This window comes from Eubalaena glacialis, chromosome 11 (assembly GCF_028564815.1).
Source record: "Eubalaena glacialis isolate mEubGla1 chromosome 11, mEubGla1.1.hap2.+ XY, whole genome shotgun sequence".
Classification (NCBI taxonomy): domain Eukaryota; kingdom Metazoa; phylum Chordata; class Mammalia; order Artiodactyla; family Balaenidae; genus Eubalaena; species Eubalaena glacialis.
The window spans coordinates 24,910,973-24,923,420 of NC_083726.1; the positions used below are offsets into that span (position 1 = coordinate 24,910,973).

At 35.9% G+C, this 12,448-nt stretch overlaps 1 protein-coding gene across 2 annotated transcripts in view; it reads right to left on the reverse strand.

The window, feature by feature from the left end:
- Window positions 1-393: 393 nt before the first annotated feature.
- CFAP54 (cilia and flagella associated protein 54) overlaps window positions 394-12,448 on the reverse strand; it is a 303,497-nt gene continuing 291,442 nt past the window's right edge. For both annotated transcript variants that reach the window (XM_061204898.1, XM_061204897.1), the window contains one exon: window positions 394-513. In XM_061204898.1, the coding sequence (XP_061060881.1) occupies window positions 394-513 (120 nt within the window). The remainder of the gene's footprint in view (window positions 514-12,448) is intronic.

Below are 12,448 nucleotides of genomic sequence, written 5' to 3' on the forward strand. Positions count from 1 at the left end.
TTATAATAATCAAAAATATCTTCGGACACTGCCAAATGTCACCTGAGGGGCAAAACTGTCCCTAGTCAAGAACCACTGGTTTAATTCAGTCTTGCTGTATGGACGCATCTAAAGACCTAAACATTATACAAAAGTGGGAATAGTTGTACTGTGCACAAACATATTTTCTATGAGTAGCTCTGTAAGATAGTTTTAATAAGCAACAGCATTGTCATTTAATTCAAATACCATTTAAAACATTACTCAAAACGATGTTTTTTTTTAAAGAAATTTAGCTTATGAAAGAAAACAATTTTATTTTGCTTATTATAAGAGGATAGTTCCAAAAATTTATTTCAAACAAGAAAAGCAGTAACAATTAAATCCTTTATAAGGTTAACATGTAAAGGATGTTCAGGGAATAATCGACACCATCCAGTTGAAAAGGCTTCCTTCTGATACGATACAACCACTAGCAAGATCAAAAAGTCTCTCAAGACTGAACATAGATGGCAGCGAGATATCAAATGGGACCTGAGAAAAAGCATAAAAGTGTTCATGAAATGCACTGTTCCAAACTGTTGACTGAAGTAACGTTCTCAAATACCAATTCCATGTAATAATTTTATGTGAAAGATTTTTAACTCTTGCCTAAGGTAAGACACAAAATTTCACATCGCCACCCTGCTGAAATGTCACATATATCATTTTCTATCCTATGAAGATTCATATCTATGAGTCTATAAAAACAGCCTACAGATTCATATCTGTAAATCTATAAAAATGAGCCTACAAGACAGCAGACACTCGTATAAATATGGACCATTCGTATTTATATAATCATTGTATATGATTGTAAGTGTAGGAATTTCGGCCCAGTTACTAATGAACCACTTTCCTCCATAACACATTGCCCAGTTGACAAATCTCCCTCCCTCATTTTGAGCTTAAATCCTGACATGGTGAAGCAAAAATTATGTTTGGAGCTCACTCTTTCTGAAAGAAACACCTAGTTACCATGCTGAGGACTAGTGCAGCCAAAGTCATCTGAGCAGCCTGAAAAATGGAAAATAAAGACTACTTTTGGGGTCATAGCACTGGTTATTTGAGTGGGAGAAGGGCAAGAAGGAGAGAACAAACATAAAGGAAAGGAAATAAATGTTTACTGGGGATGCACTTCACGCAGACTTAGATGCTTTTGAAGATGTATGAGAAACATCACGGAGAATGGTCACAATGAATTAGATCCTTGCGGCCCTGAATCCTGGTAAGAAACTAGAGGACAAGTTTTTTTAATGTCTTGTCTGCTTGTTAAATGAAACTTTTATTCTCAAGAAAACATAATGAACTTAAAAGTAGAGGCTGGTTTTCATTTCTTATTCTTCATTTTATTGGATTAAAAAAATGATCAAAGTATTCCAATGCTTTCTATAACTTCGGATAATAAAGAGGTGAAAAAATTAATAATATTCTCCTTTTTTACTCAATCCTGAAGTAATCAGTGTTAGCAGTTTAAAGAATATCTTTCCAAAACTTTAAAAATCCTCATACAAATGTATAATCATGTGGGTTTTTTTCTTTTCCTTTTTTTCTTTACTTTTTTTTTTTGAAATAGGATAACTAGATTTCCATTATTTGCTTTTACAATTACCAATGTGTAAGAGAAATCCCACCTTAACCAATTCAGGGAGGCAGAATAACCACATGGACGTTAAAAGTGTACATTCTGGAGTAAGACTGCTTGGTTCACTCAGACCTCACCATATACCAGCTATGCGAGGCTGAGTAAACTATTTGATCTGTTTAAATTTTAATTTCCTAATTTCACTACCCCAGTCCTTGGAAAACACAAATATGGTTTCTGTCTCTGTGTATATGCCTGTTCTGGATATTTCATAAAAATGGAACCATACAGTATATGACCTTTTATGTCTGGCTTCTTTAACTTAACATAATATTTTGGAGGTTCATCCACATTGCTGTGTGTATCAATACTTTGTTCCTTTTTATGACTAATGCTCCATTTTATGAATACACCACATTTTGTTTGTCCATTCATATGTTGATGGACATTTGTGCTGTTTCCACCTTTTGGCCATTGTGAAGTGTTACTGTTAAATACAGGTACAAGTTTTGTTTGAACATTTGATTTCAATTTGGGGGGGTCCATATCTAGGAATGAAATTACTGAATCACATGGTAATACTATGTAAGTTATTGAAGACCCACCAAACTGTTTTACTCTATGTTTTACATAGAGGCTGCAACATTTTACATTCCCACTATTAATGTATGATGGATCTAATTTTTTCACATCCTCTCCAACATGTACTTTCTTTTTCACTGTACAAGTTTCAGGTGTATAGCATTATAATTCGATGTCTGTATATGCCACAAAGTGATCACCATCACAACTCTAGTTGCCATCACCACCATAAAGTTGACCCCCCTCACCTATTTTGCCCACTCCCCAATCCCTTCCCCCTTTGGTAACCACTAATCTATTCTCCGTATCTATGAGTTTGTTTTCATTTTATTTTGTTTGTTCACTTATTTTGTTTTTAGATTCCACATATGAATGAAATCACACAGTATTTGTCTCTCTCCATCTGACTTATTTCACTTAGCATAATAACCTCAAGATCCATCCATGTTGTCACAAATGGCAGGATTTCATTCTTTTTTATGGCTGAGTAATATTTCATTGTATTTACACCACATCTTCTTTTATTTATTCATCTATCAATGGATATTTAGGTTGTTTCCATATGAACACAGGAGTATATGTATTTTTTCAAATTAGTGTTTTCGTGTTCTTTGGATAAACACCCAAAAGTGGAATAGTTGGGTCATGTGGCAGTTCTATTCTCAATTTTTTGAAGAATCTCCACACTGTTTTCCAGAGTGGCTACAACAATTTATAGTCGCACCAATGGTGTACAAAGGTTCCCTATCTCCGTATCTTCTCCAACATTTGTTACTTCTTGTCTTTTCGATAATAGTCATTCTAACAGGTATGAGGTGATATCTCATTATGGCTTTGATTTGCATTTTCCTAATAATTAGTGATGTTGAACATAGTTTCATGTGACTGTTACCCATCTCTATGTCTTCTTTGAAAAAATGTCTATTCAGATCCCCTGCCCATTTTTTAATTGGGTTGTTTGGGGGGGTTTTGTTTGTTTGTTTTTGTTGAATTGTATGAGTTCTTCATATATTTTGGATATTAACCGCTTACTTAATATATGATTTGCAAATATCTCCTCCCACTCAGTGTGTTACCTTTTCATTCTGATAATGGTTTCCTTCACTGGGCAGAAGCTTTTAGTCTGATGTAGTCCTGTCTGTTTATTTTTGCTTTTGTTTCCCCTGTCTTTGGAGCCAGATCCACAAAAACATTGCTAAGATTGATGTTAATGAATTTACCATCTATGTTTTCTTCTAGGAAGTTTACGATTTCAGGTCATATATTCAAGTTTTCTATCCATTTTGAGTTAATTTTTTCAATTCCATATTTCAAAACTTACCTTTTTTATTGAGCACTTTAAAAAAAAATTATAGTTGATTTACAATGTTTCAGGTATACAGCAAAGTGATTCAGTTATACATACATTTATCTATCTATATTTTTTCAGATTCTTTTTTTCTCTTTTTTAAATTGAAGTATAGTTAATTTACAATGTTGTTTGTTTCAATTGTACAGCAAAGTGATTCAGTTATACATATGTATATATTCTTTTTCAGATTCTTTTCCATTGTAAGTTATTACAAGGCACTGAATATAGTTCCCTGTGCCATATACAAGGTCCTTGTTGTTTATCTATATAGTAAGTATGTAACTATTAATCCCAAACTCCTAATTTATCTCCCCCCAACCCCCCCCATCCCCTTTGGTAACCATAAGCTTGTTTTCTATGTCTGTGAGCCTATTTTTGTAAATAACTTTATTTGTATCATTTTTCTAGATTCCACAAATAAGTGATATCATATGATATTTGTCTTTCTCTGTCTGACTTACTTCACTTAATGTGATAATCTCTAGATCCATTCAGGTTGCTGCAAATGGCATTATTTCATTCTTTTTTATGGCTGAATAATATTCCATTGTATATAATATATTATACATGTCTTGGGTATCATAAATAGTATTGCTATGAACATTGTGGTGCATGGATCTTTTCGAATTAGAGTTTTCTCCAGATATAGTTTTTGATTGGGTTGTTTTTTTTGATATTGAGCTGTATAAGTTGCTTGTATATTTTGGAAATTAATCCCTTGTCAGTTGAATCGTTTGCAAATATTTTCTCCCATTCTGTAGGTTGTCTTTTCACATTGTTTATGGTTTCCTTTGCTGTGCAAAAGCTTTTAAGTTTAATTAGGTCCCATTTGTTTATATTTGTCTGTTTCCATTACTCTAGGAGGAGAATCCAAAACTGTATTGCTGTGATTTATGTCAAAGAGTGTTCTGCCTATGTTTTCCTCTAGGAGATTTATAGTATCCAGTCTTACATTTAGGTCTTTGATCCATTTTGGGCACACTTTTGTATATGGGTGTTAGAGAATGTTCTAATTTTACTCTTTTATTTGTTGCTGTCCAGTTTTCCCAGCACCACTTATTGAATAGACTTTCTTTTCTCCATTGTATATTCTTGCCTCCTTTGTTGTAGATCAATTGACCATAAGTATGTGGGTTTATTTCTGGGCTGTCTATCCTGTTCCATTCATCCATGTGTCTGGTTTTTGTGCTAGTACCATACTGTTTCAATTACTGTAGCTTTGTAGTATAGTCTGACGTCAGGGGGCCCAATTCCTCCAGCTCCATTCTTCTTTCTCAAGATTGCTTTGGCTCATCAGTTTTTCATCAGAGTTCTGAAAATGCTTATTCATTCAGTTCAGCAGTACAGTCAGGTACCAGAAACCTGTACTTGTCAGAGTCTTTTGCATGAATTTCCTGAAGATGAAACCCTTTTATAGGAACATATTTACAAAAGCATCAGAGTACACCCAGAACTGTCTGTAAATGACAAAAGACTTAAAAATGACCACGGTTAAAGATTTGATGAAAGTTCATAATAATGCAGTTGACAAGAAAATTAGTTATTTCTGAGATATACATTTTAAAGTAATAACTAGGATTATGACTTATAACATTATACCAGAACATATAAGATTTTCAGAAATTTCATGTAAGGTCTGAAACATTTATATTAACATATTTCCATACAAATAACCCAATGAAAGTTTAGTATTAGTTGTTTTGTTTGTTTGTTTATACTGCAGGTTCTTATTAGTCATCAATTTTATACACATCAGTGTATACATGTCAATCCCAATCACCCAATTCAGCACACCACTATCCCCACCCCACCGCAGTTTTCCCCCCTTGGTGTCCATATGTCTGTTCTCTACATCTGTGTCTCAACTTCTGCCCTGCAAATCGGCTCATCTGTACCATTTTTCTAGGTTCCACATACATGCGTTAATATACAATATTTGTTTTTCTCTTTCTGACTTACTTCACTCTGTATGACAGTCTCTAGATTCATCCACGTCTCAACAAATGACTCAATTTCGTTCCTTTTTATGGCTGAGTAATATTCCATTGTATATATGTACCACAACTTCTTTATCCATTCGTCTGTTGATGGGCATTTAGGTTGCTTCCATGACCTGGCTATTGTAAATAGTGCTGCAATGAACATTCGGGTGCATGTGTCTTTTTGAATTACGGTTTTCTCTGGGTATATGCCCAGTAGTGGGATTGCTGGGTCATATGGTAATTCTATTTTTAGTTTTTTAAGGAACCTCCATATTGTTCTCCATAGTGGCTGTATCAATTTACATTCCCACCAACAGTGCAAGAGGGTTCCCTTTTCTCCACACCCTCTCCAGCATTTGTTGTTTGTAGATTTTCTGATGATGCCCATTCTAATTGGTGTGAGGTGATACCTCATTGTAGTTTTGATTTGCATTTCTCTAATAATTAGTGATGTTGAGCATCTTTTCATGTGCTTCTTGGCCGTCTGTATGTCTTCTTTGGAGAAATGTCTATTTAGGTCTTCTGCCCATTTTTGGATTGGGGTGTTTGTTTCTTTAATATTGAGCTGAATGAGCTGTTTATATATTTTGGAGATTAATCCTTTGTCCGTTGATTCGTTTGCAAATATTTTCTCCCATTCTGAGGGTTGTCTTTTCGTCTTGTTTATGGTTTCCTTTGCTGTGCAAAAGCTTTGAAGTTTCATTAGGTCCCATTTGTTTATTTTTGTTTTTATTTCCATTACTCTAGGAGGTGGATCAAAAAAGATCTTGCTGTGATTTATGTCAAAAAGTGTTCTTCCTATGATGAGCTCATAAAAGTGCTAACAAAAGATCAAGATGAAAAAAAAAAATTAATTACATGGGACTGAGTGAACTGATGAGGATGAGTATAATTTTTGTGACTTTCTGGTTGAATTTAAAAAAAGAAAAAATCCCACAAGAACTCAGAGGTAAAGAATATACAAATCAATTTTCACTGCAAAGTAAAGGAGCTGTTGCAGTGGAGGATTACTGGACTGAATGTCAATATTATGACATAGTATGAGTGTGTTTCATGTTTGGTAATTGCAATCATTGTTGCTTTTGTTGTGGTCATCCATGTACAATGCTTGGTGTCAGTCTATTTATCTCTTGTAAAAATAAAATACAGTGTGTGTGGGAAAAAAAAAAAAAAAAAAAGATTGCTTTGGCTATTTGGGGTCTTTTGTGTTTCCATACAGATTAAAAAAATTTTTGTTCTAGTTCTGTGAAAAATGCCATTGGTAATTTGATAGGGATTGCATTGAATCTGTAGATTGTCTTGGGTAGTATGGTCATTTTAAAAATATTGATTCTTCCAATCCAAGAACATGGTATATCTTTCCATCTGTTTGTGTCATCTTCAATTTCTTTCATCAGCATCTTACAGTTTTTGCTGTACAGGTCTTTTGCCTCCTTAGGTAGGTGTAGTCCCAGGCATTTTATTCTTCTTGATGTAATGGTAAATGGGATTGTTTTCTTAATTTCTCTTTCTGATATTTTGTTCTTAGTGTATAGAAATGCAACAGATTTCTGTATATTCATTTTGTATCCTACAACTTTACTGAATTCATTGATGAGCTCTAAGAGTTTTCTGGTGGCATCTTCAGGATTTTCTATGTATACTATCATGTCATCTGCAAACAGTATTATTTTTTCCTTTCCAATTTGGATTCTTTTTATTTGTTTTTCTTCCCTGATTGCTGTGGCTAGGACTTCCAAAACTATTTTGAATAAAAGTGGCAAGAGTGGGCATCCTTGTCTTCTTCCTGATCTTAGAGGAAATTCTTTCAGCTTTTCACCATTTTGAGTTAATTTTTGTGTATGGTGTACTATAGTGGTCTAGCTTCATTCTTTTGCATGTGGCTGTCCAGTTTTCCCAACATCATTTATTGAAGAGACTATTCTTTCTCCATTGTATGTTCTTAGCTCTTTTGTTGTAAATTAATTCTCCATATATGTCTGGGTTTATTTCTGGGCTCTCAATTCTGTTCCATTGATCTATGTGTCTGTTTTTGTGCTAGTACCATACTGTTTTTATTAATATAGTTTTGTAGCATAGTTTGAAATCAGGGAGTGTGATACCTACAACTTTGTTCTTTCTCAGGATTGTTTAGGGTCTTTTGTGGTTCCATACAAATTTTAGTATTCTTTGTTCTATTTCTGTGAAATATGTCATTGGAATTTTGATAGGGATTGAACTGAATTTGTAAATTGCTTTGGGTAATATGGTCATTTTAACAATATTAGTTCTTCCAATCCATGAACACATAGTATCTTTCCATTTATTTGTGTCTTCTTCAATTCTTTCACCAGCATCTTATAATTTACAGTGTACAAGTCTTTCACCTCCTCGGTTAAATTTTTTTCCCATGGGCTCTGTGGCACTTTGGACACTTTTCCAGCTTCAGCTTTTGGAAATTTTATGGAAGGTTCTGGGTCTTCCATAGGGAACTTCTCAAGAAAAGTTAGGTTCCAGGTGAAATTACTGAATTTCTTTCTTTGTCATTCAACAGAGATAACATTGGCAATTACAAAATTACTGAGAAGTCTTGTATGTGTTTAGAAAATAGCTTTGAGTCCAAATTGTCCAGGATAAGGTACCAGAGAATCTTGGTTCCTTTTCCTGGATTAGGAAACACTTTGTAGAAGAAAAGAAAAAACACCTTGGTAGGTAGCAGATTGTAATTTAGTTCAAGCAGGTTATGGTTCAAGGAGCAATATTAAAGAAATGATGATGATTTTGCCTGCCTAGAGAGGATAAAAGTCTGAAACAGTACAAGGAAGGGAAAGGAAGTTAATCAAGGTGGGGCACACTGAAGGGGTTCATTAAAATCTGGCCTGGACTTGAACTTGTTTGGGGGAGTTCTGAAAGCCATTGGAAATTTAAAGGGTTTTTTTGCCAATGCTATACTTTATATGAGTTTCTGCATGAAAACTAGATTTTATCATAATGAAAGGTTTTAGTACTTCTGTTCCTTTGTTCTATTTTCCTTGATTGAAACAAAAGTCATATTGTATTCAAAGTATCTATGCTTTTTCTTAAGCCACTGAGTTTTTTTTTTTTTTTTTTAAACATCTTTATTGAAGTATAATTGCTTTACAATGGTGTGCTAGCTTCTGCTTTACAACAAAGTGAATCAGTTACACATATACATATGTTGCCATATCTCTTCCCTCTTGCATCTCCCTCCCTCCCACCCTCCCTATCCCACCCCTCTAGGTGGTCACAAAGCACCGAGCTGATCTCCCTGTGCTATGCGGCTGCTTCCCACTAGCTATCTATTTTACATTTGGTAGTGTATATATGTCCATGACACTCTCTCACCCTGTCACATCTCACCCCTCCCCCTCCCCATATCCTCAAGTCCATTCTCTAGTAGGTCTGTGTCTTTATTCCCATCTTGCCACTAGGTTCTTCATGACCTCTTTTTTTTTTTTTTTTCCCTTAGATTCCATATATATGTGTTAGCATACTGTATTTGTTTTTCTCTTTCTGACTTACTTCACTCTGTATGACAGACTCTAACTCCATCCACCTCATTACAAACACCTCCATTTCATTTCTTTTTATGGCTGAGTAATATTCCATTGTATATATGTGCCACATCTTCTTTATCCATTCATCCGATGATGGACACCTAGGTTGCTTCCATGTCCTGGCTATTGTAAACAGAGCTGCAATGAATATTTTGGTACATGACTCTTTCTGAATTATGGTTTTCTCAGGGTATATGCCCAGTAGTGGGATTGCTGGGTCATATGGTAGTTCTATTTTTAGTTTTTTAAGGAACCTCCATACTGTTCTCCATAGTGGCTGTATCAATTTACATTCCCACCAACAGTGCAAGAGGGTTCCCTTTTCTCCACACCCTCTCCAGCATTTATTGTTTCTAGATTTTTTGATGATGGCCATTCTGACCGGTGTGAGATGATACCTCATTGTAGTTTTGATTTGCATTTCTCTAATGATTAATGATGTTGAGCATTCTTTCATGTGTCTGTTGGCAATCTGTATCTCTTCTTTGGAGAAATGTCTATTTAGGTCTTCTGCCCATTTTTGGATTGGGTTGTTTGTTTTTTTGTTATTGAGCTGCATGAGCTGCTTGTAAATCTTGGAGATTAATCCTTTGTCCGTTGCTTCATTTGCAAATATTTTCTCCCATTCTGAGGGTTGTCTTTTGGTCTTGTTTATGGTTTCCTTTGCTGTGCAAAAGCTTTTAAGTTTCATTAGGTCCCATTTGTTTATTTGTGTTTTTATTTCCATTTCTCTAGGACCTGGGTCAAAAAGGATCTTGCTGTGACTTATGTCATACAGTGTTCTGCCTATGTTTTCCTCTAAGAGTTTGATAGTGTCTGGCCTTACACTTAGGTCTTTAATCCATTTTGAGTTTATTTTTGTGTATGGTGTTAGGGAGTGTTCTAATTTCATACTTTTACATGTACCTGTCCAATTTTCCCAGCACCACTTATTGAAGAGGCTGTCTTTTCTCCACTGTATATGCTTGCCTCCTTTATCAAAGATAAGGTGACCATATGTGCGTGGGCTTATCTCTGGGCTTTCTATCCTGTTCCATTGATCTATATTTCTGTTTTTGTGCCAGTACCAAACTGTCTTGATTACTGTAGCTTTGTAATATAGTCTGAAGTCAGGGAGCCTGATTCCTCCAGCTCCATTTTTCGTTCTCAAGATTGCTTTAAGCCACTGAGTTTTTATTGAGCACCTACTTTGAGACGTCTTCTTGCTTCTCTCAGCCCAGTGTCATTTGTCTTTTCATTGATTCTAAGTGTTAATGACCAAGAAAAAAGGGAGAAAGCCAAATAACCACTAATCAATTAGATTTGCCTACTCTTGTAATTGGTAAGAAGGATATAAAAAATTGCAAGCTTTGTGATACGATTGGATTTAACTTTGTGTCCTTTCAAGAACTTTAAAATACAGAATCACAGCCATTAAAAGAAAAAACAATAGCTTCGAGGTAGGAAAGCAAATACTGTTTTTTTGTTGTTGTTGTTGTTCAACCACAAATATTTATTGAGCACCTACTATATGTCGGTCACTATGTCAATCACGCTAAGCACCGTGTGAGCCTCAATTTTCTCATCGGCAAGATGAAAAATTATGCTTCTCAATAGAGAAACAATGGGCATCTTGGGCAGGACAATTCTTTGTGCAAGTCTGTCCCCTGCCCTCTAAACGACATGAACTCTACCTTGTAATTGGTTCAATCCAATGACGCCCCCACATATTTCCAAAGGGCCCCTAGGGGCCATTTCCACCCTGGATGGAGAATCCCAGGCTTACCCTCTACGATTTCAGGAGCCAGGGAAAGTGGAGAAGCCCTGTAACTGGCAGATTTAGGATGATGCCGAGTCCCAAGAAGAGCAGGTTCTGGACCATGTTTCCAGGGAACTGAGCCTCACAGTGGCCCCAGAGTGACGTCAACATCCTAGGGGCTCTTGGTTTTGGCTCCTGAGTCAGAACTCCTACTCCCTATATGCAGCCACTATACAATCCAGGAACTTCAGGTTTCCGTTCCCAGCTGAGCCTGGGGTTCATTCTGAAGAAGATGAAGCAGAATGAGCGGGAGCTGCGACTGCTCATGCTGTATCCTCCCGGACGCCGGAGCTGCGAGGGTAGCAGGGGGCCCCCCCTCCAGCTGGCGGTGCCAGGCACCCCCTACCGGGCACTGGATGTGCGGCCGGCCGGCCCATACCAACAGCAAATACTGTTTTTATCTAGCATTCTCATATATATCTTTTTCTACCATGTTTTCTATCTCTTCTTTATATATCACCTGAGTCTTTGAAGTTAGTGATTTATTGGATTTTTTTTTTGGACTGGTGAAAAAACATGCATTCCAAAGTAGAAAGGATAATACAATACTAGCTTACTTACGAGCTGATATCATGAATGACTGGTGACCCATCTAATAAAAGTTCCAGATGAGAGGGAACTAGATGTATTTGGTTTCACTATACTTTATATGATCGAGAGAATCCCAATACCAACAATGTTATTCTCCGCAATATAACAGAAACAGCACCTAACTCTTAGGAAGGTGAGGAGGGCTTATATACAACTCTATCAGACCACAGGAAATTTCACACTTTGCTGCAAACAAGATTATCTTTTTCATCACTCTAATTTTTGTATTAATAAAACTTTAAATCTAGCAGAAAAGAAGTTTTCTTAAACATAATATGAGATCAAAGGGTCATATTGGTAAAGTGGTAGAAATCTTCTAAATTAAAATTTAAAGAAATAACGTTATTATAAAGACATTTTGCAGAGAACAAGAAAATTAGAAATTAAAGACAGGATTACGGCTGAGAAAGCATATGTTCAGGAAATTGGTTCAATTGTTGTACTGCCTAAGAATAGAATCTATTCTTCTTAAATCATCAACCCCATCACCATCACTGTCATTGACACTCTACAACCACTGAGCCCTGGCTATGCATGGCATTTCCTTGAGCTCTTGAGCAGAGTTCACCTTTTAATAAAGGACAATTCCTGCTCAGATATATTGTCCCCCATGGTCAGGAAACCAAAGGTTTCAGTCCAGCCAAAAACATTTCAGCAACATAAGGAGCCCTGTCTCCATTTTCACATCTAAGTAGATGCCAAAAATGTTTTGAACAATGGAACAATGGCCTCTTTATTGAAACACATGAAGAGCACCTCCATGAGAGGAGATATATTGAGGGAGACTACATTCACTGGGATATATGTTTAAAAATCAATTTTACGTGATGTTCGTACTTTACAGAAAATCCATATTTGGTCCTTGTCCTAGTTTCTTGGCAGAGAGGTCCTAAATCCCTTGGAAATTTTCTTTTGTATGTTAATAAGATGACTAAGGTGGGGAAAGGTGCCTAGATCGTTTCAGGATGGGGTTGGTCACCAGGA